Source organism: Triticum aestivum, chromosome 3A (genome assembly GCF_018294505.1).
Source record: "Triticum aestivum cultivar Chinese Spring chromosome 3A, IWGSC CS RefSeq v2.1, whole genome shotgun sequence".
NCBI classification, from domain to species: Eukaryota; Viridiplantae; Streptophyta; class Magnoliopsida; order Poales; family Poaceae; genus Triticum; species Triticum aestivum.
This window is the reverse complement of record NC_057800.1, coordinates 741,832,600-741,860,135: the sequence shown is the minus strand read 5'-3', so window position 1 is coordinate 741,860,135 and position 27,536 is coordinate 741,832,600. Positions and strand designations below refer to the sequence as shown.

The 27,536-nt window shown below is 46.4% G+C and overlaps 2 protein-coding genes and 1 non-coding gene across 3 annotated transcripts; 2 read left to right on the top strand and 1 right to left on the bottom strand.

Moving 5' to 3' along the window:
* Positions 1-9,467: 9,467 nt before the first annotated feature.
* Positions 9,468-11,866, bottom strand: LOC123059653 (uncharacterized). The gene is made up of 2 exons (XM_044482164.1): positions 10,183-11,866; positions 9,468-9,862 (listed from the first exon to the last, which is right to left on the bottom strand). The coding sequence occupies exons 1-2, from the start codon at positions 11,258-11,260 to the stop codon at positions 9,819-9,821; spliced, it is 1,122 nt and encodes a 373-aa protein (XP_044338099.1). The 5' UTR covers positions 11,261-11,866; the 3' UTR covers positions 9,468-9,818.
* A 256-nt stretch (positions 11,867-12,122) lies between these two features.
* LOC123059652 (11S globulin seed storage protein 2) lies at positions 12,123-13,997 on the top strand. Its single transcript, XM_044482163.1, has 2 exons — positions 12,123-13,121; positions 13,650-13,997. Exons 1-2 carry the CDS (start codon positions 12,166-12,168, stop codon positions 13,798-13,800), a joined length of 1,107 nt encoding a protein of 368 aa, XP_044338098.1. The 5' UTR covers positions 12,123-12,165; the 3' UTR covers positions 13,801-13,997.
* Positions 13,998-27,039: 13,042 nt separating this feature from the next.
* TRNAR-UCG (transfer RNA arginine (anticodon UCG)) lies at positions 27,040-27,113 on the top strand. Its single transcript has one exon. It is a non-coding gene; the product is annotated as a tRNA-Arg (tRNA).
* The last annotated feature ends 423 nt before the right edge of the window (positions 27,114-27,536 follow it).

Here is a 27,536-nt window from a genome sequence, read left to right as displayed (position 1 = left end):
AATTAAAATTTTTCCTACGGTTTCACCAAGATCCATCTATGAGTTCATCTAAGCAACGAGTCTAGGGAGAGAGTTTGCATCTACATACCACTTGTAGATCGCGTGCGGAAGCTTGCAAGGTGATGATGTAGTCGTACTCGACGTGATCCAAATCACCGATGACCTGCGCCGAACGGACGGCACCTCCGCGTTCAACACACGTACGGAACAGCCACGTCTCCTCCTTCTTGATCCAGCAAGCAAGGGAGGAGAGGTTGAGGGAGATGGCACCAGCAGCAGCACGACGGCGTGGTGTTGGTGGAGCTGCAGTACTCCGGCAGAGCTTCGCTAAGCACTATGGAGGTGGAGGAGGTGTTGGGGAGGGAGAAGGAGGCAACCAAAGGCCAGGCGTTCAGGTATGAAGTCCCTCCTCTCCCCCCACTATATATAGGGGTGCCAAGGGGGGGTGGCCGGCCCTAGGAGATCAAATCTCCTAGGGGGTGCGGCGGCCAAGGGGGGTTTTCCCTCCCCCCAAGGCACCTAGGAGGTGCCTTACCCTCCTAGGACTCTTGCCCCCCTTGAACCCTAGGCGCATGGGCCTATGTGGGGCTGGTGCCCTTGGCCCATTAGGCCAAGGCGCACCCCCTTACAGCCCATGTGGCCCCCCGGGACAGGTGGACCCACCCGGTGGACCCCCGGGACCCTTCCGGTGGTCCCGGTACAATACCGATAACCCCGAAACTTGTCCCGATGCCCGAAACAGGACTTCCCATATATAAATCTTTACCTCCGGACCATTCCGGAACTCCTCGTGACGTCCGGGATCTCATCCGGGACTCCGAACAACATTCGGGTTACTGCATATACATATCCCTATAACCCTAGCGTAACTGAACCTTAAGTGTGTAGACCCTACGGGTTCGGGAGACATGCAGACATGACCGAGACTCTCTTAGTCAATAACCATCAGCGGGATCTGGATACCCATGATGGCTCCCACATGCTCCTCGATGTTGTCATCGGATGAACCACTATGTCGAGGATTCGATCAAACCCTGTATGCAATTCCCTTTGTCAATCGGTACGTTACTTGCCCGAGACTCGATCGTCGGTATCCCAATACCTTGTTCAGTCTCGTTACCGGCAAGTCACTTTACTCGTACCGTAATGCATGATCCCGTGTCCAACACCTTGGTCACATTGAGCTCAATATGATGATGCATTACCGAGTGGGCCCAGAGATACCTCTCCGTCATACGGAGTGACAAATCCCAGTCTCGATCCGTGTCAACCCAACAGCTACTTTCGGAGATACCTGTAATGTACCTTTATAGTCACCCAGTTACGTTGTGACGTTTGGTACACCCAAGGCATTCTTACGGTATCCGGGAGTTACACGATCTCATGGTCGAAGGAAGAGATACTTGACACTTGCAAAGCTCTAGCAAAACGAACTACACGATCTTTTATGCTATGCTTAGGATTGGGTCTTGTCCATCACATCATTCTCCTAATGATGTGATCCCGTTATCAACGACATCCAATGTCCATAGTCAGGAAACCATGACTATCTGTTGATCACAACGAGCTGGTCAACTAGAGGCTTACCAGGGACATGTGTGGTCTAAGTATTCACACGTGTATTACGATTTCCGGACAATACAGTTATAGCATGAATACAAGACAATTATCATGAACAATGAAATATAATAATACTTTTATTATTGCCTCTAGGGCATATTTCCAACAGTCTCCCACTTGCACTAGAGTCACTAATCTAGTTACATTGTGATGAATCGAACACCCATAGAGTTCTGGTGTTGATCATGTTTTGCACGCGAGAGAGGTTTAGTCAGCGGATCTGCGACATTCAGATCCGTGTGCACTTTGCAAATCTCTATGTCTCCATCTTGAACATTTTCACGGATGGAGTTGAAACGACGCTTGATGTGCCTGGTCTTCTTGTGAAACCTGGGCTCCTTTGCGAGGGCAATAGCTCCAGTGTTGTCACAGAAGAGTTTGATCGGCCCCGACGCATTGGGTATGACTCCTAGGTCGGTGATGAACTCCTTCACCCAAATCGCTTCATGTGCTGCCTCCGAGGCTGCCATGTACTCCGCTTCACACGTAGATCCCGCCACGACGCTCTGCTTGCAGCTGCACCAGCTTACTGCTCCACCATTCAACATATACACGTATCCGGTTTGTGACTTAGAGTCATCCGGATCTGAGTCGAAGCTAGCGTCGACGTAACCCTTTACGACGAGCTCTTCGTCTCCTCCATAAACGAGAAACATGTCCTTTGTCCTTTTCAGGTACTTCAGGATATTCTTGACCGCTGTCCAGTGTTCCTTGCCGGGATTACTTTGGTATCTTGCTACCAAACTTACGGCAAGGTTTACATCGGGTCTGGTACACAGCATGGCATACATAATAGATCCTATGGCTGAAGCATAGGGGATGACACTCATCTCTTCTTTATCTTTTGCCGTGGTCGGTGACTGAGCTGAGCTCAGTCTCATACCTTGTAACATAGGCAAGAACCCCTTCTTGGACTGATCCATTCTGAATCTCTTCAAAATCTTATCAAGGTATGTACTTTGTGAAAGACCTATGAGGCGTCTCGATCTATCTCTATAGATCTTGATGCCTAATATATAAGCAGCTTCTCCAAGGTCCTTCATTGAAAAACACTTATTCAAGTAGGCCTTAATGCTGTCCAGAAATTCTATATTATTTCCCATCAGGAGTATGTCATCTACATATAATATGAGAAATGCTACAGAGCTCCCACTCACTTTCTTGTAAACGCAGGCTTCTCCATAAGTCTGCATAAACCCAAACGCTTTGATCATCTCATCAAAGCGAATGTTCCAACTCCGAGATGCTTGCACCAGTCCATAAATGGATCGCTGGAGCTTGCATACTTTGTTAGCGTTCTGAGGATCGACAAAACCTTCCGGCTGCATCATATACAGTTCTTCCTTAAGATGCCCGTTAAGGAATGCTGTTTTGACGTCCATCTGCCATATCTCATAATCATAGTATGCGGCAATTGCTAACATGATTCGGACGGACTTTAGCTTCGCTACGGGAGAGAATGTCTCGTCGTAGTCAATCCCTTGAACCTGTCGATAACCCTTAGCGACAAGTCGAGCTTTATAGATGGTAACATTACCATCCGCGTCCGTCTTCTTCTTAAAGATCCATTTGTTTTCTATCGCTCGCCGATCATCGGGCAAGTCTGTCAAAGTCCATACTTTGTTTTCATACATGGATTCTATCTCGGATTTCATGGCTTCAAGCCATTTGTTGGAATCCGGGCCCGTCATTGCTTCTTCATAGTTCGAAGGTTCATTGTTGTCTAACAACATGATTTCCAGGACAGGGTTGCCGTACCACTCTGGTGCGGAACGTGTCCTTGTGGACCTACGAAGTTCAGCAGTAACTTGATCCGAAGTACCTTGATCATTATCATGGTTTTCCTCTTCAGTTGGTGTGGGCATCACAGGAATGGTTTCCTGTGCTGCGTCACTATCCCGCTCAAGAGGTAGTACTTCATCGAGTTCTACTTTCCTCCCACTTACTTCTTTCGAGAGAAACTCTTTTTCCAGAAAGCATCCGTTCTTGGCAACAAAGATCTTGCCTTCGGATCTTAAGTAGAAGGTATACCCTATAGTTTCCTTAGGGTATCCTATGAATACGCATTTTTCCGACTTGGGTTCGAGCTTTTCAGGTTGAAGTTTCTTGACATAAGCTTCGCATCCCCAAACTTTTAGAAACGACAGCTTAGGTTTCTTTCCAAACCATAATTCATACGGTGTCGTCTCAACGGATTTAGACGGTGCCCTATTTAAAGTGAATGTAGCTGTCTCTAGAGCGTATCCCCAAAATGATAGCGGTAAATCGGTAAGAGACATCATAGACCGCACCATATCCAATAGAGTGCGATTACGACGTTCGGACACACCGTTTCGCTGAGGTGTTCCAGGCGGCGTGAGCTGTGAAACGATTCCACATTTCTTTAAGTGTGTACCAAATTCGTGACTTAAGTATTCTCCTCCACGATCTGATCGTAAGAATTTTATCTTTCGGTCACGTTGATTCTCCACCTCATTCTGAAATTCCTTGAACTTTTCAAAGGTCTCAGACTTGTGTTTCATTAAGTAGACATACCCATATCTACTCAAGTCATCTGTGAGAGTGAGAACATAACGATATCCTCCGCGAGCCTCAACGCTCATTGGACCGCACACATCGGTATGTATGATTTCCAACAAGTTGGTTGCTCGCTCCATTGTTCCGGAGAACGGAGTCTTGGTCATTTTACCTAAGAGGCATGGTTCGCACGTGTCAAACGATTCATAATCAAGAGACTCTAAAAGTCCATCGGCATGGAGCTTCTTCATGCGCTTGACACCAATGTGACCAAGGCGGCAGTGCCACAAGTATGTGGGACTATCGTTATCAACTTTAAATCTTTTGGCATCTACACTATGAACATGTGTAATATTACGCTCGAGATTCATTAAGAATAAACCATTGACCATCGGAGCATGACCATAAAACATATCTCTCATATAAATCGAACAACCATTATTCTCAGACTTAAATGAGTAGCCATCTCGTATTAAACGAGATCCAGATACAATGTTCATGCTCAAACTTGGCACTAAATAACAATTATTAAGGTTCAAAACTAATCCCGTAGGTAAATGTAGAGGCAGCGTGCCGACGGCGATCACATCGACTCTGGAACCATTCCCGACGCGCATCGTCACCTCGTCCTTCGCCAGTCTCCGTTTATTCCGCAGCTCCTGCTGTGAGTTACAAATATGAGCAACGGCACCGGTATCAAATACCCAGGAGTTACTACGAGTACTGGTAAGGTACACATCAATCACATGTATATCAAATATACCTTTGGTGTTGCCGGCCTTCTTATCCGCTAAGTATTTGGGGCAGTTCCGCTTCCAGTGACCCTTCCCCTTGCAATAAAAGCACTCAGTCTCAGGCTTGGGTCCATTCTTTGACTTCTTCCCGGTAACTGGCTTACCAGGCGCGGCAACATCTTTGCCGTCCTTCTTGAAGTTCTTCTTACCCTTGCCCTTCTTGAACTTAGTGGTCTTATTGACCATCAACACTTGATGTTCTTTCTTGATTTCAGCCTCTGCTGACTTCAGCATCGAGAACACTTCAGGAATGGTCTTTTCCATTCCCTGCATGTTGTAGTTCATCACAAAGCTCTTGTAGCTTGGTGGGAGCGACTGGAGGATTCTGTCAATGACCGCCTCATCTGGGAGGTTAATGTTCAGCTGGGTCATACGGTTGTGCAACCCAGACATCTTCAGGATGTGCTCACTGACAGAACTGTTTTCCTCCATCTTACAACTGTAGAACTTGTCGGAGACATCATATCTCTCGACCCGGGCATGAGCTTGAAAAACTAGTTTCAGCTCTTCGAACATCTCATATGCTCCGTGATGCTCAAAACGCTTTTGGAGCCCCGGTTCTAAGCTGTAAAGCATGCCGCACTGAACGAGGGAGTAATCATCAGCGCGAGACTGCCAAGCATTCATAATGTCTTGGTTCTCTGGGACGGGAGCGTCACCTAGCGGTCCTTCTAGGACATATTGTTTCCTGGCAGCTATGAGGATGATCCTCAGGTTCCGGACCCAGTCCGTATAGTTGCTGCCATCATCTTTCAGCTTGGTTTTCTCTAGGAACGCGTTGAAGTTCATGTTGACATTAGCGTTGGCCATTGATCTACAAGACATATTTGCAAAGGTTTTAGACTAAGTTCATGATAATAAAGTTCTAATCAAATTATGAACTCCCACTTAGATTAGACATCCCTTTAGTCATCTAAGTGTTACACGATCCGAGTCGACTAGCCCGTGTCCGATCATCACGTGAGACGGACTAGTCATCGTCGGTGAACATTTTCATGTTGATCGTATCTTCCATACGACTCGTGTTCGACCTTTCGGTCTCCGTGTTCCGAGGCCATGTCTGCACATGCTAGGCTCGTCAAGTTAACCCTAAGTGTTTTCGCTGTGTAAAACTGTCTTACACCCGTTGTATGTGAACGTAAGAATCCATCACACCCGATCATCACGTGGTGCTTAGAAACGACGAACTGTAGCAACGGTGCACAGTTAGGGGAGAACACTTCTTGAAATTTTATAAGGGATCATCTTATTTACTACCGTCGTCCTAAGTAAACAAGATGCATAATACATAATAAACATCACATGCAATTATAGTTGTGACATGATATGGCCAATATCATATAGCTCCATTGATCTTCATCTTCGGGGCTCCATGATCATCTCGTCACCGGCTTGACACCATGATCTCCATCATCATGATCTCCATCATCGTGTCTTCATGAAGTTGTCACGCCAACGACTACTTCTACTTCTATGACTAACGTTTAGCAATAAAGTAAAGTAGTTTACATGACGTTATTCAATGACACGCAGGTCATACAAAAAATAATGACAACTCCTATGGCTCCTGCCGGTTGTCATACTCATCGACATGCAAGTCGTGAATCCTATTACAAAGAACATGATCTCATACATCACAATTCATCATTCATCACAACTTCTGGCCATATCACATCACATGATCAATCGCTGCAAAAACAAGTTAGACGTCCTCTAATTGTTGTTGCATCTTTTACGTGGCTGCAATTGGGTTCTAGCAAGAACGTTTTCTTACCTACGAATCACCACAACGTGATTTTGTCAACTTCTATTTACCCTTCATAAGGGCCCTGTTCATCGATTCCGCTCCAACTAAGTGGGAGAGACAGACACCCGCCAGCCACCTTATGCAACTTGTGCATGTCAGTCGGTGGAACCGGTCTCACGTAAGCGTACGTGTAAGGTTGGTCCGGGCCGCTTCATCCCACAATACCGTTGAGCAAGAAAAGACTAGTAGAGGCAAGTAAGATGACGAAAACCACGCCCACAACAAAGTTGTGTTCTACTCGTGCAAAGAGAACTACGCATAGACCTAGCTCATGATGCCACTGTTGGGGAACGTTGCAGAAAATTAAAATTTTTCCTACGGTTTCACCAAGATCCATCTATGAGTTCATCTAAGCAACGAGTCTAGGGAGAGAGTTTGCATCTACATACCACTTGTAGATCGCGTGCGGAAGCTTGCAAGGTGATGATGTAGTCGTACTCGACGTGATCCAAATCACCGATGACCTGCGCCGAACGGACGGCACCTCCGCGTTCAACACACGTACGGAACAGCCACGTCTCCTCCTTCTTGATCCAGCAAGGAAGGGAGGAGAGGTTGAGGGAGATGGCACCAGCAGCAGCACGACGGCGTGGTGTTGGTGGAGCTGCAGTACTCCGGCAGAGCTTCGCTAAGCACTATGGAGGTGGAGGAGGTGTTGGGGAGGGAGAAGGAGGCAACCAAAGGCCAGGCGTTCAGGTATGAAGTCCCTCCTCTCCCCCCACTATATATAGGGGTGCCAAGGGGGGGTGGCCGGCCCTAGGAGATCAAATCTCCTAGGGGGTGCGGCGGCCAAGGGGGGTTTTCCCTCCCCCCAAGGCACCTAGGAGGTGCCTTACCCTCCTAGGACTCTTGCCCCCTTGAACCCTAGGCGCATGGGCCTATGTGGGGCTGGTGCCCTTGGCCCATTAGGCCAAGGCGCACCCCCTTACAGCCCATGTGGCCCCCCGGGACAGGTGGACCCACCCGGTGGACCCCCGGGACCCTTCCGGTGGTCCCGGTACAATACCGATAACCCCGAAACTTGTCCCGATGCCCGAAACAGGACTTCCCATATATAAATCTTTACCTCCGGACCATTCCGGAACTCCTCGTGACGTCCGGGATCTCATCCGGAACTCCGAACAACATTCGGGTTACTGCATATACATATCCCTATAACCCTAGCGTAACTGAACCTTAAGTGTGTAGACCCTACGGGTTCGGGAGACATGCAGACATGACCGAGACTCTCTTAGTCAATAACCATCAGCGGGATCTGGATACCCATGATGGCTCCCACATGCTCCTCGATGTTGTCATCGGATGAACCACTATGTCGGGGATTCGATCAAACCCTGTATGCAATTCCCTTTGTCAATCGGTACGTTACTTGCCCGAGACTCGATCGTCGTTATCCCAATACCTTGTTCAGTCTCGTTACCGGCAAGTCACTTTACTCGTACCGTAATGCATGATCCCGTGTCCAACACCTTGGTCACATTGAGCTCAATATGATGATGCATTACCGAGTGGGCCCAGAGATACCTCTCCGTCATACGGAGTGACAAATCCCAGTCTCGATCCGTGTCAACCCAACAGCTACTTTCGGAGATACCTGTAATGTACCTTTATAGTCACCCAGTTACGTTGTGACGTTTGGTACACCCAAGGCATTCTTACGGTATCCGGGAGTTACACGATCTCATGGTCGAAGGAAGAGATACTTGACACTTGCAAAGCTCTAGCAAAACGAACTACACGATCTTTTATGCTATGCTTAGGATTGGGTCTTGTCCATCACATCATTCTCCTAATGATGTGATCCCGTTATCAACGACATCAAATGTCCATAGTCAGGAAACCATGACTATCTGTTGATCACAACGAGCTGGTCAACTAGAGGCTTACCAGGGACATAGTGTGGTCTAAGTATTCACACGTGTATTACGATTTCCGGACAATACAGTTATAGCATGAATACAAGACAATTATCATGAACAATGAAATATAATAATACTTTTATTATTGCCTCTAGGGCATATTTCCAACATTAAACCACCTGAAGTGGAAACAAGAATAGGGCTTAATGGAGGGCCTCCATCATCACTCTCCCCCTCTTGTTGCACTTCAGGTGGGGATAAGGCAATGCCAGTGTCATTTGTTGGTCCATAATATGATTCATGTTCACGGAACGTCACATCCATGTTCACAAAAAACGACGCTCCGAAGGACACCAACATCTATAACCCTTTTGGGAGGCAGAATAACCCATGAAAACACATTTGAGAGCACGGGGGTCTAATTTTCCAACAGAGTTCCTATAGTCGTGCACAAAGCAAACACACCCAAAGACCTTCGGAGGAACTACAAAATCATTAGATTTCAAGAGACACTCAACAGGAGTCTTATGACCAAGAACCTGAAGAGGCATACGGTTTATCAAATATGTTGCAGTTTTTATTGCTTCCCCCCAAAGAAATTTAGGCACATTCATTGTAAACATAAGTGAGCGTGCAACCTCAAGCAGATGTCTGTTTTTACGCTCTGCAACACCATTTTTCTCTGGAGTGTTAACACAGGTCGTTTGATGTTCAATGCCATTTGAGGCAAGGAACTGTCCAAATTCTTGGTTGACATATTCAGTTCCGTTATCTGAACGCAAAGTTTTAATAGTTGCCCCATGTTTATTTTTAATAAGAGCACATAGATCTTTAAAAACCGAGAACACGTCACTCTTACGCTTCAAAAGATAAAGCCAAGTGTAACGACTAAAGCAATCTATAAAAGTTACAAACCATCGATGTCCAGAAATGGAGTGAACCTCACAGGGTCCCCAAACATCAGAGTGAATCATTTCAAATGGTTTGTCACTCCTTAAACCTATACTAGGATAGGAACCCCTTGTATGTTTAGCCAATTCACAAGCATCACATACCAGGAGCTCCCTGGGAGACAGCTTAAAAAGAGAAGGGTAAATACGAGATAATGCCACAAAAGAAAGATGTCCGAGCCTGCGATGGTGTAGTAGTAGTTCTTGACCAGGAGACAGACATGATGCAAAAGCAACTTCATCACTTCCTTCATCAAGATAGTAGAGTCCATCATGCACGGTCCCAGTCGCCAACAATCTCCCTGTGTCTATCTCCTGAAAAGCACAACAGGTAGGATCAAACCAACATCTACAATTAAGGGATTGAGTAATAGAGCTAACGGACAAGAGATTGACTGGAAATTTTGGAACATGTAGGACAGGGGATAAGGACAATGTCTTAGTGCACCTGACAGATCCACGTCCTGTAATAGGTGCCATGGATCCATCAGCTACACGTACCTTGTCCTTACCAGAACAAGGTGTATAGGAAGTGAATAAATTCGGGACTCCTGTCATGTGGTTAGTAGCTCCTGTATCAATAATCCAAGATTTTGGTTGTGCTCGAGAAGTGTGGACCTGATGATTTGGCATACCTTGGTCAGAAGTGACATGAAGGCTAGACTCAACTTTAGATGAACCTTGAGAGGAAGAGGAGCCTTCTGAGAGTCTAAGCTTGGAAGTGAAATCCTCAAGAGCTCGCACATCTACCACTGGCAGCTCCCTGGTGGATGTAGTGAGATTAGCATGTCTTTTACTTGCTCCCTGAACTCCCCTTGGCCGAGACTTCCCTTTTTCCCACCAAGATGGATAGCCATGCAGCTCAAAACACATATCCTTTGCGTGTCCGGTCCTTTTGCAATGGTTGCACAATAGTTTGCTTTTATCTATTTTACCAAACGGCCTTGGAGCATGACGAGCTTGTATGGATAGGGCTGCACGTGCATCTGAATTTTCCTGACCATGCTCCTTGGGTTGAATAAGACGAGTCTCCTCCTCAATCACACTAGAGATGATATCGTCAAGGCTTAGCCATTCAGTTTTGGAGAATATTAGCTGACGACGGAGGTCAAATTCCTGATTCAGGCCATCAAGGAAGAGCTTGCCCACAAATGGTTCAAACCAGGTATGCTGAATAGCCATGTCATTCTTGTCAACAGGTTGAAATGGATGGTAATAATGCAACTCCCTGCACAATCTCTTTATCTCACCAGCATACTCAGTCACTGATTTTGAGCCTTGCTTTAAGTGAGTCAACTCCTGCATGATGCGAGTAGCCTGCATCTTATTTGATTTTCCCGAAAATTGCTTCTCCAAAGCTCTCCACACTTCAGATACAGTGGTCATAGTCTCAACTTGCTCTCGAATTGATGGTTCCATGCTTCCTAATAACCAGACCAACACTCTGTCATTGATCTGTTTTGTGCTAGTGCCACTTTCATCAGCACTAAGTAATTCTTCGTAACCATGAGAACTCAGGATTAACTGAGCATGTCGTGCCCAACTAATGTAATTGCCCGGTCCAACCAACTTTACCGGATTAGGCTCAAGCGCATACTTGACTGCTTCAGGAACCAATTTGAGTTGTTGTTGCTGCTCAAATACTTTGCTAAAAATTTCATATAACTTATCCACACTACTATCCCCTGACTTCTCCTTGCTTGGATCTGCCATGATTTACCACCACCAAAAGAGCCAGTCACACAGGACTTCTTTTGCAGCACTCCACCAGCAACAACACACAGGCAGCACAAAAGCAGAGTACTAGCAGAGTCGATGTCAACTAAATATACTAGTACTCTCGAATGCACACAAGCAGCAGAAGTATTTTAATCCGGCCACCAAGCAGAGATGAGATATACGGCAACACTAATCACAGTTGACCAAAAGCAACCACAATCAGCAACAACAAGCCAGCTTACTCCTTCGGCAAGAACAGCCCAACAGTCGCACCAAGCAGTTTCCCAACGTCAGAGTACGGCAAATACCAGGAGTACGCTCAGCCACGCCGGACGGCGGTCGACACGCAACAGGCAGCAGTAGACCGGTCGCGGCGCTCCTTGCCGCAGCTTTGAGATAACCTCGCAGGTCCCGGCAGCAGCTCGAGTGCGCATCAATCACCACCGATAGCCGCAAATCACGGCGACACAGCACCGCAATAGGTTGAAATCACAGCAAAAAACAGAGAAGATTAACCTGCTCCGATGCCATGTTGAAAATCATATGAGATTTGAGTGATTTGAGCTAGGGATTTGAGGGAGCATGAAGAAGAGGATTTGGGGAAACTCTGGATCGTTCCACACCGATCCCTTCTCTCTGTACTTATTTATATTTGTTTGTACAATTTACGTTTTAGTCCCTAAGAAGTCACCTAATTACAATATTCATACACCAACACATCGTAAGCTAATCTCTCGAGCGAGCGAGTAAAATGGGATAATTAGTTAGAACAAACAATCCTTATCCTAATCGAACGAACCAGGCAGTCAGGCACCAGCATCAACTAGAAATACGCACCCTTCGGCCGCCACCTTTTCCTCCTCTCCCACGCCAAGAACGTTTTTCTCATCCTGATCACAATGGTGCAGCGCACTACCACCGCCGAAGTCATGTGCATGGACCTGTCGCCCAAGAAGCCTGCCAAGGCCTATGGCAGCGATGGTGGCTCGTACTACGACTGGTCGCCGGCCGACCTGCCGATGCTCGGCGCGGCCTCCATTGGCGCCGCAAAGCTGCACCTCTCCGCCGGCGGGCTCGCCCTTCCCAGCTACTCCGACTCTGCCAAGGTCGCCTACGTGCTCCAGGGCGCCGGCGCCTGCGGCCTCGTGCTCCCTGAGGCGGCCAAGGAGAAGGTGATCCCCGTCAAGGAGGGCGACGCGCTCGCGCTGCCCTTCGGCGCCGTCACCTGGTGGCACAACACCGAGGGATCCACTGCCGAGCTCGTGGTGCTCTTCCTCGGCGACACCTCCAAGGGCCACACCCCAGGCCGCTTCACCAACTTCCAGCTCACCGGCGCCAGCGGCATCTTCACGGGCTTCTCCACTGAGTTCGTCGCGCGCGCCTGGGACCTTGACCAGAACGCTGCTGCTAAGATCGTCTCCACCCAGCCTGGCTCCGGCGTCGTGAAGATTGCCGCAGGGCACCGGATGCCGGAGCCTCGCGCCGAGGACCGGGAGGGCGTGGTGCTCAACTGTTTAGAGGCGCCGCTGGACGTGGACATCCCGGGCGGCGGCTGTGTCGTGGTGCTCAACACGGCCAACCTGCCACTGGTGAAGGAGGTTGGGCTGGGCGCCGACCTGGTGAGGATCGGCGGCCGCTCCATGTGCTCGCCGGGCTTCTCCTGCGACTCGGCATACCAGGTCACGTACATCGTGCGCGGCGGCGGGCGCGTCCAGGCCGTGGGCATCGATGGCACCCGCGTGCTCGAGACCCGTGCCGAAGCCGGGTGCCTCTTCATCGTGCCCAGATTCTTTGTCGTCTCCAAGATCGCCGACGACACCGGCATGGAGTGGTTCTCCATCATCACCACTCCCAAGTACGTACAAAATATGCTCTTTCTCTTTCTACAATCTACATACAAGAACTAGACTATGGACTAAACTCTTGATCTGCTGCATTATCTGTTCGGCATATTTTGGTTCAGTTTAGCAAATTAAACTAAGAACTTCTTTCTACCCCCCCCCCCCCTTTCGGAAAAAAAGAACTTCTTTCTAAAATAGGACTTTAGTTGCACAAATTTGTGGCATGTTTTGCACCTTTTAAAATAAAGTCTCCAACATTTATACTGAATTTTATTCAATAATTTGGATTTATCATATATTCCCATCATTGCGAGGTACTAAAACGAAGCTCTTGTCATATATGCTTTCTATAGGGTTACTATATATATAAATTTGAAGGGAGATTTACAAATAAAAACATGCTTTTTTATGCTAATTCTTTGTGCAAAATTATTTGTATTGTAATCTTGCACTATGTTGCAATTTTATTTGTCATATATTTCAATTATATTCTGATCAATCTGATTAATTAACAATCATGCTATTATGCAAAAACAATGCAGCCCGATATTTAGCCACTTGGCGGGGAGGACATCAGTGTGGAAGGCAATTTCGCCGGCAGTACTAGAGTCAGCCTTCAACACCAGTCCAGAGATGGAAAAGTTGTTCCGCTCCAAGAGGCTCGACTCTGAGATCTTCTTCGCCCCAAGCTAGAACATCCGCCCATCTGTCTTCGGCTCGCTAGCAGCTTTGATCTTGTTTCTAGATCGTCGATCAAGAGGGTACTAAAATAGAATTGCGTCCTGCACTTATTTAATTAGCAAATGTAATAAGCATTAGATGGATTGTTCCATTATTGTTCATCAGACTATTTCTTGAATCATTATTGTTCAGTGGAGGTTCTCCTATCATTAGTAGAAAACAGAGCTTTGGTTCAAGCCGGGTCAGCCCATTAGTCCTGATTTAGTCTAGAACCGGGACCAATGTAGGCATTGGTCCCGATTCGTGAGCCCAGGGGGCCGGCCGGGCCACGTGGGCCATTGGTTCCGGTTTGTCTGGACCTTTTGGTCCCGGTTGGTGGGACGAACCGGGACCAATGGGCCTCGCTCCTGACCCACCACCATTGGTCCCGGTTGGTGCCTTGAACCGGGACCAAAGGCTCCCCTTTAGTCCCGGCTCATGTCACCAACCGGGACCAATGAGGTGCCTATATATACCCCCTCGCGCAAGAGCAGAGCACAGTGCTCTGTTTTTTCTGGCCGAGGGGGAGAGGGCTTTGTGGTGCTCTAGCTCACCTCCTATGCACATGAGGTGTTCGATGGAATGCCCGAGCCACACTACTTAAGCTTTCTCCTCTCGAAGCTCGACCTCCAAGCTCCATTTTCCTCGAGATTTGTCTAGATTTAGCGGTCCGTCACGCCCCGTCCCCGTCTTCACCGCCGTCGATCACCCGGGCCGATCTCATCACCGACACCACCGTGGTGAGCCTCTTGTTCTTATCTTCTTTCTAAAAGGAAAAATATTCTTACTTGTATGTTTAGATAGATACTTGTATCATTTTTCTTACATTTATTATTGCATCTTATATAGTGCGATGGTTTTGGTATCTGCCCCCGTCGGCCCTCGTCCTGTCTATGATTCGGATGTGGTATGTATATTATCTTTATAACTATTGGTTCATTTATTGTTTATGAAAATTATGCCGACCAACGTGACATAGATTTTATTTATCTAGGATGTATGTGAATCGGAAATGCCAACCGACCCTATTGTCGAGAGGTTAAATTTAGTTGAAGAAGAAAACAATTTGTTGAAGGAAAAAATAAAAAAAATTGAGGAGGAGAAGATGATATTGGAGTTGCATGTTGCGGATGTCGTCGATGATCACAAGATCAAGATGGATGCAATGCGCTTGAAGATTAGAAAATATGCCATTCATACCGAGGCTTGGTATCATTATGCCGTTGGATCAATTGTTACCTTGGTTGCGATTATGATCGCATTTGTTTTCGCATTGAAATGTTTTACATAGTTTCAATGTATGGTTTAATTAATTAGATGCTCTGGAGAGCTATATGTTGTTAGATGAGAACTATGTATGCACTTTGGTTTTAATGTGATGATGAACTTCTATTAATTTGGACACTTAATTATATATAATGCACGCAGATGAACCGGCAATGGATGTACGGTGACGGACACACCTGCGAGTATATTAAGGGCGTGCATGAGTTTCTCGATGCGGCTGAGGCAAACAAGCAGAATGGTTTTATGTGTTGTCCATGCACTGAATGTGGGAATACGAGGTCTTACTCTAACCGGAAAATCCTTCACTCCCACCTGCTTTACAAGGGTTTCATGCCACACTATAATGTTTGTTCGAGGCACGGAGAAATAGGGGTTATGATGGAAGACGGCGAAGAAGAAGAGTACGATGACAACTATGTGCCCCCTGAATACGGTGATGCTGCAACGGGGGGAGCTGGTGAATATCAAGAGGAACCAGACGATGTGCCCAATGATGCTGCCACGGGTGAAGCTGCTGAAGATCAAGAGGAACCAGACGATGTGCCCGATGATGATGATCTCCGCCGGGTCATTGTCGATGCAAGGACGCAATGCATTAGTCAAAAGGAGAAGCTGAAGTTCGATCGCATGTTAGAGGATCACAAAAAAGGGTTATACCCCAATTGCGAAGATGGCAACACAAAGCTCGGTACCGTACTGGAATTGCTGCAGTGGAAGGCAGAGAATGTTGTGGCTGACAAAGGATTTGAGAAGCTACTGAAAATATTGAAGAAGAAGCTTCCAAAGGATAACGAATTGCCCGACAGTACATACGCAGCAAAGAAGGTCGTATGCCCTCTAGGATTGGAGGTGGAGAAGATACATGCATGCCCTAATGACTGCATCCTCTACCGCGGTGCATACAAGGATCTGAACGCATGCCCGGTATGCGGTGCATTGCGGTATAAGATCAGATGAGATGACCCTGATGATGTTGATGGTGAGCCCCCCAGGAAGAGGGTTCCTGCGAAGGTGATGTGTTATGCTCCTATAATACCACGGTTGAAACGTCTGTTCAAAAACGAAGAGCATGCCAAGTTGATGCGATGGCATAGTGAGAACCGAAAGAAAGATGGGAAGTTGAGAGCACCCGCTGACGGGTCACAGTGGAGAACAATCGAGAGAAAGTACTGGGATGAGTTTGCAAAGGACTCAAGGAATGTATGGTTTGCTTTAAGCGCGGATGGCATTAATCCTTTCGGGGAGCAGAGTAGCAATCACAACACCTGGCCCGTGACTCTATGTATGTATAACCTTCCTCCTTGGATGTGCATGAAGCGGAAGTTCATTATGATGCCAGTTCTCATCCAAGGCCCTAAGCAACCCGGCAACGACATTGATGTGTACCTAAGGCCATTAGTTGAAGAACTTTTACAGCTTTGAAATGGAAACGGTGTACGTACGTGGGATGAGCACAAACAGGAGGAATTTAACCTTAAGGCGTTGCTGTTCGTGACCATCAACGATTGGCCCACTCTCAGTAACCTTTCAGGACAGACAAACAAAGGATACCACGCATGCACACACTGTTTAGATGACACTGAATGTATATACCTGGACAAATGCAAGAAGAATGTGTACCTGGACCATCATCGATTTCTTCCGACCAACCATAATGTCGAAAGAAAGGCAAGCATTTCAAAGGCGAGGCAGATCACCGGAAGAAGCCCGCCATGCGCACCGGTGATCACGTGCTTCCTATGGTCAATGATTTACACTACGTAATCTTTGGAAAGGGTCCCGGTGGACTAGCTGTTCCGAATGACGCTGAGGGACGCGCACCCATGTGGAAGAAGAAATCTATATTTTGGGACCTACCCTACTGGAAAGACCTAGAGGTCCGCTCCTCAATCACGTGATGCACGTGACGAAGAACCTTTGCGTGAACCTTTGCGTGAACCTTTGCGTGATGCACGTGATGATACCATGCCAAATTTGTAACAGACGAGTATGCTATGCCAACTTTTTCAGAATTCATTTGAAAACTATGAATTTAGGTCGAATTTTCTCTATAGGTGCATCTATGTTCAAATTTAAACTATTCAAATTTAAAAACTAATGGAACTGACAGAAAGTTTATATTTTTTCTAAAACTAATGGCACTAACAGAAAGTTTATAATTTTGCTGACCTAAAAGCAAAAAGAATTAAAAAATAAAGAAAAAAACAAAAGAAAATAAATAATACAGAAAACAAAACAAAAAAACTGGAAAAAAATAAAAATAGCAACATTAAGTATTTTGTTGTAAGTAGAAACAAAATAAAATAAATAAAGCAACAAAGAAAACTAAAAAACTAAAAAAGTGTTTTCAAATTTGAAAACTAATGGCACTAACAGAAAGTTTATAATTTTTCTAAAACTAAAAGCAAAAAGAATTAAAAAATAAAGCAAAAAACAAAAGGAAATAAATAATGCAGAAAACAAAACAAAAAATGGAAAAAAATAGGGCTCACCCCTATAATATTTGTTATGACTAACTAAAATTACCAAATTGAGTATAATGATAAAACACAGTAATATTAAATAGCAGGAAAAAGATTGACTCAAAAATCAATTTTTATAGTAAAGTTATTCATAAACTAGTGATTCACACAAATTTTAAAAAAAATCAAATTTAAATTATTCAAATTTTAAAACTAATGGCACTAACAGAAAGTTTATAATTTTTGTGACCTAAAATAAAAAAGAAAACACTACAAAACTATAAGTATTTAGTTCTAAGTAGAAACAAAAAAAAACAAAAAAAACGAAAAAAGTGCCACCTACTGGGCCCCCACGGCCTGAATAAGAGTAGAAACCCTACCATGGGCCAGGATTCAGGCCCGCGGGAGGCCCAATAGGCCCACAAGCACAGACTGCAGTGTTAGGCCCGAAAGCCTGTTTTAGAAAGGAGCTCGAGAGGGAAGGCGCACCGCACCTTATAAACAGGTGCGCCTCCCTCTCAAGTTGCGAGGTGGGACTAAATATTTGGATTCGGGGCAGCACAGGCCTTTGGTCCCGGTTGGTGGCACCAACCGGGGCTAAAGGGCGGCATTAGTCCCGGTTGGTGCTACGACCCGGGACTAATGCCCCCCTTTAGTCCCGGTTGGTGCCACCAACGGGACCAAAGGCCGCCGCTTCCCGCCCTTTGGGCTGCTGAAAAGAGGCCTTTAGTCCCGGTTGGTGCCACCAACCGGGACCAAAAAAGAGGCCTTTGGTCCCGATTGGTGGCACCAACCGGGACTAAAGGGGGGCATTAGTCCCGGTTGGTTTCACGAACTGGGACCAATGCTCTTGCTATATATACAACACTTGTCAAAAATTTCATTCAGTTCCTCATTCTCCCCGCCGCCGACGCCGCCCTCTGCCCCGACGCCCTGCTCCTCGTCGTCGTCGCCCGCGCACGTCGTCACAGCCCCCATCGTCGCCCGCGCCCCGCGCCGCCCCGTCGTTGCCCGCGCCGCCCCGACGTCGTCGCCCGCGCCCCGCACCGCCCCGTCGTCGCCCGCGACGCCCTGACATCGTCGCCGCCCCCGCCGTCGCCCGCGCCCCGCGCTGCCCCTAGCCCGCCGTCCTCGTCGCCCCTGCCCCGTTGCCGCCAGGCGCTGCCCCGCGCCGCCCCCGCCGTTGCCCGCGCCCCGCGCCGCCCCGAGCCCGCCGTCCTCGTCACCCCTGCCTCGTCGCCGCCAGGCGCTGCCTCGACGCCGCCCGCCGCCCGCCCCCGCCAACGCCGTGGTCGTCGCCAACGCCATCGCCGCCGCCGCCGTCGCCCTCGCCGGCCGCCCCCGTTGTGAGCCGCCGCCGTCGAGGCTCTGTTCATAGCATTTTTTATATATGTTTTTTCATATATGTATTAATTTTTTTGTTTATGCTATATGATGAATGGATGTGGCTATATATGTATGTATGAATATAATGTTCATAGCATTTTTTTGTTTATATATGTTTTTTCATATATGTATTAATTTTTTTATTTAGTTTGTTAGTAGATATCGATTTTAGGTTAGTGCATTTTAATTAGGTTAGTGTAGAGGAAAAAGTAAAATAAGGAAAAGGAAGAAAAGAGGAAGAAGGAAGAAGGAAGAAGAAGAAGAAGAAAAGGAAGGAGTTGAAAAAGGAAAATAAGAAGAGGAATACTTCTTTTTTTATTTGATCTTCTCCTCTATTTTGTTCATGGATATATGCTAAAGAAAACGAGGGGGTTGATAGATGATGATGAGGGGTCGAGAGTGGGACGAGAGGTCGAGAGGTGTCGAGGGGAGAAAAAAAATGTTATCAGGGATGAGGGTCGTCGTGGGGTCGAGAGAGGGATGAGGGGTCGAGAGAACTAAATAAGAAGAAGAAGAGGAGAGGAAGAAGAGGAGAAATAAATAAGAAGAAGAAAAAAGAAGAAAAATAATATATTCTATTTTTTCTTCTTCTCCACTATTCCTTTCTTCTTCTCCTCTTTTTTTTCTTCTTTTTTCTTCGATCTTCTCCTCTAGCTATTCCTTTCTTCTTTTCCTCTTTCTTCTTCTTCTTCTTCTTCTTCTTCTTCTTCTTCTTCTTCTTCTTCTTCTTCTTCTTCTTCTTCTTCTTCTTCTTCTTCTTCTTCTTCTTCTTCTTCTTCTTCTTCTTCTTCTTAATTTTTATCGGGAACGAGGGTGTCGAGGATCGCCGAGGGGTCGAGGGTCGGGAACTAGGGTAGAGGGTCGAGGGTCGTTAAGGGGTCAAGGGTCGAGGGTTTCAGGGTCGAGGGTTCGAGGGTTCTATAGGGTCGAGGGTCGAGGGTTCCAGCTTCGTCTAGGGGTCGAGGGTTCCAGGGTCGTCGAGGGTTCGAGGGGTCGAGGATCGCCGAGGGGTCGAGAGAGGTTTCCTAGTGTCAAAGTATTAAAGAAATACATGCCTTCATCATTAGCCGGAAGTAACCAGGGCATGTTGGTACGAAGTTCTGCAAAGTTGTTCTGGAATGGAGTCCCGGATAGGATAATCCTCCTTTTGGTACGAATTCAGCAAAGGCCTTCCAAATAGCGATATTCGGAAGGCTCTTGCTGAACTTTGTACCAAAAAGCAAATTATCCTATCTGGGACTCCGTTCCAGAACAACTTTGAAGAGCTTCGTACCATCATGCACATGTTACTTTCGCCTAATGATGAAGACATGGTTTTGTTGAATCCTTTGACACTAGGCAACCTCCCGACCCCTCGGCGATCCTCTCGAACATGAGAGGAAGAAGAGGATAAAAAAAGAAGAGGAAGAAGAAAAATGAATAGGAGAAGAAAGAATAGAGGAGTTCTTCTCCTCTATTCTTTCTTCTCCTCTTTTTTTTCTTCTTCTTCCTCTTTTTTTTATCGGGAACGAGGGTCGTCGAGGGACATAGATGTAGTGTCGTCGTTGTCGATATATACCCCCTCCCGATAGCCTACTATGATTAGGTAGCTAGTTCTACGTTTGGCACTAATATATCCATCTGTCATGTTTGAATAATAATTGCCATGTTGTAAATATTTGTAGAAACTATGGACACCGCCCTAGACGAAGCAAAAGAAGCGTTGTTGAGGGACATAATCGCAGAAGGAAGTGATGCCGTCTCGTTGTTTCTCAACGAAACCGATGGTCTGGAAGGAGAGGGTGGACAAGCTGGCTACGGTGACCTAATGCCGGTGCAAGAAGAAGAACATGAGGACGGCTCCGGTGACCCAATGCCGGTGCAAGAAGGAGACCGTGATGACGGCTCCGGTGACTGAACCGAGTCCGGCCAGGTATATATATTAGTTAAGCCTGTGCTGACTAGCTGATTGATGCATTCATTGTTTTGGTATGTACACGTATTAATTAAGTCTTTGTTCTTTTTTCTAGCCCTCCGGATCGAGCACAACTTCGGTAAAGAGACGAGGCCCGAAGAAAAAGTTGAGCTCGGATGAAAAGTTTGAGATCATAGCAATCGCGCCCGACGGCCAACCGATTGAACCCATCCGAACAAAGAACACATTTGTTGCTCAGTGCGGGGTTCTGGTTCCCGATAAGCATTCAGCAATGGTTTAAGCCGGCTACAGAAGACCCTGAGGTGTCTTATGTCAATGATATGCAGAAAAATGATCTTTGGACTGAGCTGAAGTCAAATTTCACCCTACCGCCATAGGATAATCTAGAGAACCCAGTTAAAGAGAAATTAATCAAGTCTTTTGCTCTTAAGAGGATGACAGAACTATTCAGGAGGTGGAAGAAAGAGCTGAATAAGTTTGTCGAAAATAATGAGACACCAGAATTCAAGGGCAGATATGAGAAGATCAGAGATCACTGGCCCGCATTTGTGGCCCACAAGACATCGAAAAGAGTAAGAAGATGTCGGCGACAAACAAGCAAAATGCTGCGAAGAAGAAGCTTCACCATCGCACGGGGTCAGGTGGCTACCTCGTAGCCCGGCCTAAGTGGTCCAAGACTGAGAATGATCTGGTTGATAAAGGGATCGAACCAGAGACAATTAACTGGCCAGACCGTTGCCGGACTTGGTTCTTCGGGGCTGGCGGAACCTTGGACCCTGTAACAGGGAAGTGCATTTGGACGAACGATCAAATGGACATACCAGTCAGGAAGCTTAAGCAGTATATCGAAGCAGCGCAGGAAGGGACGTTCTTTCCAGACAGAGAGAACGACGAGCTCACAATGGCCCTCGGGAATCCTGAGCACCCTGGACGGACACGAGGCACGCCAGGCTCCATTCCGTGGAAGGTTGGGTTTCCGGACGCAGGCGGTTACAAATCCCATGAGAGGAGGAAAGAAGTGCAGCAGACCCAAATGCAGGCGCTGCAAACAAGGGTAGACGCGATAGAGGAACGAGAAGAAAATCGCAGCAAACGTACTGCCGAAGCCTCCCCTGAAGCTACCCCGCCATCTCAGCGCAGAAGCAGCGTGGCTTCCACCGAGCTGCTTCAGCCGGAGCATGCCTTGACGGCTCCTGCCAGCTATCCCGTGGATGCTATCACGGAGTCTCAAAATTGCCACCTTATGACGCAATGGATGAATTTGAAGGTCAAGGCGGCTGTTGGCTCTGTTTATCCTACTGAACCCGACGCAACTTTTCACTGCCGGCCGATTCCAGAAGGATATGCTAGGGTGATGGTGGATGAAATAACGGAGGGATTTGAGGACCTCCAGCTTGACCACCCTACCGGTGAAGGGGAGACTCGGCTGGGGTCTGCTCTGAAGACTCCATGCCTATGGCGGAAGGAGCTCATCAACCTTCCGAACTGGACGCCTCCGCCTCCTCCTCCTCCTCCGGCGAGTCAGGGCACTCCGCCTCCTCCACCGCCTCCTCCTCCGGCGAGTGATGATCAGGGCCCTCGGCCGGCTCCTTCTCCGGCGCGTGGCGGCACTCCGCCTCCTTCTCCGCCTGCGTCGACGCGCCCGAGCAGCCAGCCTCCTCCTTCTCCGCCTCGTTAGCAAGTGCGGAAGAGACCTGCCGCCGCTCCAGCTGCTCCGGCGCGTCGTAGTCCTTCTCCTCCACCTCGTAAGCAAGTAAAGAAGACAACGCTCCGTCTGCTCGGTCGGCGTCTAGCAGTACAACCATAGGCGGGAGGACATACAGATTCGGTCCTTCTCTGAAGACTCCAGAGAAGTTACCATACGAGAGGACCCCGGAGGAGAACGCGAAGATCGCGCGAACCGAAGTGGATGACTGGTTTCAAGGGTTGAAAGCAAAGAGACATCCACCTCCGGAGGAGAAGGTAGATCCGGCGAAAGTGAAGCGCACTCTGGCTGCCCTGGCAAAACCACCCAAGTCTCCGCCAAAAGGCAACTATGAGCGCATTATTGCAAAGACATGGGCCTAAGCGGAGCGATCGGGAAGTACAGTCAGTGATCAAAGGCTGAAAGAACGACGAGCAGCTGGGAAACAAATTGCCCAGCTCGGCGAACAAGCGAAGCAATCGTGCCCCCCCCTCAAGGTGCCTAGCGACATCGTCGATCCGAGGATGGTGCCCGGTTATGGCAATGTTGACGATTACCTGCCCGACGATGTACATTATGATCCCATGGAGGTGCAGATACACAGATACGAGTACGGGAAGCCTCTCGTCAAAGATGAAAATCTTTAACAACGATGATGCGAAGATTACATGATTGGTACTTGAAAATCTGCAGAGAGTCTGGGGGGAGGAGTACTTTGTATGCGAGAGTTAAACCGGAGCATGACCTCGTTGGAATTGAACTGTTGCCTATTCCATTTGAGGAGTTCTATCAGTTTTTCAATCAATTGGCCCTCGATAAAACAACGATCACCTGCTACTGTCTGTAAGTACTACTACTTCTGTCATTAAGTCTCTCTATATAGCTCATCTCTTTCATTGCATGTATTTATAATTATCCTCACTATATTATGCAGAATGAAGATCGCCGAATTGAAGAAAAGACAAATCGGTGATATTGGGTTCGTTAACACATATCTCATAGATGCAACTGAGGTTGAACATCGTCCCGGAGATACCGAGGCCAACTTGCTACGATCATTCAAAAAAATGAAAACAAAGATATAATACTCTTTCCTTACAACTTCAAGTGAGTGTTACTGTCTTGTGCATATTCGGTTTCCCTTATATATTAGTCCAGGTTATAGTAATGTAATTGATGAGTTATGCATGCGTGTGCAGTTTCCACTATATTCTCCTAGAGATTAGGCTTGAGCAGGGAGTAGTAACCGTCTTGGACTCTAAACGAAAAGATCCCCAGGAGTATGCGGACATGACTGAAATCCTCAAGAAGTAAGTTAAATCGATCATTATCCACCATATCAGCAACTTTGTTCATTTCCTGATATCAAGTAATTGTTTTCTTTGTCCGGCAGGGTTTGGAGAAAATTCACCAGAAAAGTTCCGGGACTGCCGAAGGAGCTGGAATTTAGACACCCGAAAGTAAGTACTATAGTAGCATGTTCCGCGCATCTCCTAGTGATTCAAGCGCTAGTTTCATCAATACCATTTAGCATTCTTGCTTATCAGTTTGATTGACCTCTATTTCTTGTAAAGTGGTTGTGGCAGGAACAAGGGAATGATTTCTGTGGATACTACGTCTGCGAGTCCATCCGCCACACGACCTGTGAGCGGGGCGGGTACTCTGACGAACAATATGAAGTACGTAAATAACAACATTCACAATTTTATTTTATTACCATCATTTGTATTGAGTTTCATTCATTCATATATATATGTATTGACCCCCTTCTTCAAATTAGATGTTTCGGAAGCGGGATGAACTCCTAGCACCAGCTCGCATGCGAGCAATTCAAGAGGAATTGGCGGCATTCTTTCTTGACCAAGTGATCGCTGAAGACGGAGAATACTATGTGGACCATGAGTCCGTATGATTATATTTGTAAGAGATAATTATTGTATATATGTAGCCGGTAGTGTCGGATAGATATACGAGAACTTGTTGTTCGACTAATCTCTCGGAGAAGGAGAGGTGGTCGATATCACTTCTCTCTGTATGCATATATGTTCATGACGATCTTCTGTTTCCTTCGTTTGCTTACTAGCTAACTAGCGTGTCTAGTCCTCTCTATACGTATGTATAGTACGTAGCGTCGACCAAGCACGGACGTAAGAGAGGACACTTCTCTTTATTAATTATAGCTAGCTAACACAATATATGAAACACCTAAATTAACCCCCCAAAACCCCCAAACCCCCCCCCCTTTCAAAAAAAAAAAACCCCAGGCACAGAAATGCTGACGCGTGGATGCCTATTGGTCCCGGTTGGTGCCACCAACCGGGACCAAAGGGTCTCCTGCCTGGGCTCTGCGCACTGCCCACATGGAGGCCCATCAGTCCTGGTTCTGGATTGAACCGGGACTAAAGGGTCGGGGCATTAGTACCGATACTTTAGTCCCGGTTCAGGAACCGGGACTAAAGGCCCTTACGAACCGGGACTATAAGCCCTTTTTCTACCAGTGTATACTTTATTCGTTCACCTACTTTGGTATTTATCGTTGAGATGTTAAGATTAATTTTCTTGAATTGTCTGGATCAGAGGGGGAACTCCCCACCTGATTTCCTATTTGAAAATTGGCCCAAATCCATATAATTAAGAAGATTACAACAGTGGATGGAGGGCACGGCATAAACATGGCCAGCTTTCCATGTTAACTGCTCAATTCTTTTCTTCTACATGAAAAGACATAGTTCCATTGCTAAAAAAACCAGTTAGGAGTTAATTTGAATTATAAATATTTTTTCTGAGCAAATGAATTATATATATATATTTTTTAGATAAAATTATAAATAATTAAACAAAGCATTGGGGGTGGCTCCACCTCTCCAGCCCATTGTTGTTGTGGCTCCCTCTACCAAACGCACAAGCCAACAAAGCCCATAGTTGTTGTGGATTCCTGTTTTTTTCCCTTTTTACGTTACTTCTCTTTTATTTGTTTTTCACATTGTAATTCACGACCATCTATTCAAATGATTAAAATTAACACATTAAATTTTATGGCCATGATTTAAACTTGCAAGCATTATTTCAAATTTATGAATATTTTTGAAATTAATGAAAAAAATTGTATTCCTGAAAATTTTAGAAAATTCATGGTTTTAAATCTGTGAACATCTTTTGATTTAACAAACTTTACCAAACAAAAAATATAGCCACTTTTCTTATAAAACTAGCAATCGTGGATAGTAGATGGCAGGGGAACTAAGATGGAAAAAAATGCTAAGCGAGCGAGTGGAGCTGGGAGCCGGGCTGAGCGAGCGGGATCTTAGTAGGTCGTCCCATGTGAAGGAGGAGGCGGCGGCGTCAAAGAGAGAAGGAGCTTGTGCAGAGACCCCGTGCTAGGTCTTCGCCCAATTGCGTCTCCGCTCGGTCCGCCCCTTTTTACCCCTTTCTTTTTTTTTTCTCGCCAGCACAGTAAAAATGAAGAGGTGGGCAGCGCGAGGAGGCGCCATTGTGGCGACTGTTAATGGATTTAATTCTCTCCATCGATCAAAACATATACCAAATCCCAAAGTTGATTTGAATCACCATTAGCCATGCACATCAACATTCAACAACAGAACAAAGATGTGATTCTTCTTACAAGCTGACATCACGTATAATGATGATTTGAAGAAGAATTTCGGCGTTCCATTGAATCTGATGGCCGTAGCTTAAACATATTTTTTTTGGAACAATCATCTAAGGAAAGACAATCCCCATATTCATCTAAAATAAACTATTACAGATTAAGTTAACTCAGTTATATAGAAGAACAAACTTATTTCCTTTTCGCAAAGATTTATGTATCTAGGATATTTCGGTTCGTTTGGGCGGAGGTGTCATGATTAATTGATACAATAAGATCCATGGATCATGAAAATCATGCCAAGGTAGGGAGGTAGGTACTAGGTAGGTCCAAACCCAACAATATACTGCTCCTTGCAAAGTACTACTTCTCTACAAACAACATAGGATGTTTTGAATGATACTATATTTCCTACAAATAACACATAATTTATTACGCCAATGTATGATCAAACTTTATTTCAAAGTGTGAAGGGCCTAATAAACATGGACGGTGGGAGTACAACAGTCTTTTGCTGTGCCAGTGTGTAGTTTAAGTGCACAGCTCCATCCATGGACCCATCAATCAATTGGCAGCACAAGATTTGCACGCAGTAGCTTCACATGGTTTCCTAAATTTTTTAGCTACCACCGGCCTAAGGCTACGCTATGTAGTACCTTGTTAGTAGTTAATTGTCAGTTAATCTGTATGCTTTGGACTCTCCTGGCTTGCAAGCGGTTGCCCAGACCTCAGAATGTACTTTTTCTTTCCTTTCTGCGTTTTGAATTTGGATTTTGACATCTGTATCTATATTTGAGCGATTATGATCCATAGTGGTACGTTCACGTTTCAACAATTTTGCTGCTGTTAGTCATCCAAATAGTACAATCGTGACCGCATAGCGCAGTGGATTAGCGCGTCTGACTTCGGATCAGAAGGTCGTGGGTTCGACTCCCACTGTGGTCGTTGCTCTCTTATCTTTTATCCTTTTTAATTTTTCTTTACCTTTATTTGCTCTTATCACAATTACTCACAAACCTCTCTTCAAACAGACCCACACTGTCACACCACAGAGGCAAAATCACAAACTACTAATTATACGCCAAACCAACAGCAAAACTACCACACCACTGATGGATCTTGACAGCTCCAGCAATTGTTCGAACATCATTCCATTTGAACTCGAGGGAGGCTCAGCCAAATCGCTGGCTATCAGGTTCAGAAACTTCACATCACAGGCGATCGGAGCACTGTTCCAGCAACACAGAGCCAGCGATCCGACAAAACACTACTGCCTCTCCAGTACGTACTACCAAGAAAATCACGAACCACCATAGGAAGTAACATCGGCCGGTGAAGGCCACCAGGTCGCTCAAGGAAAAGTCCGGT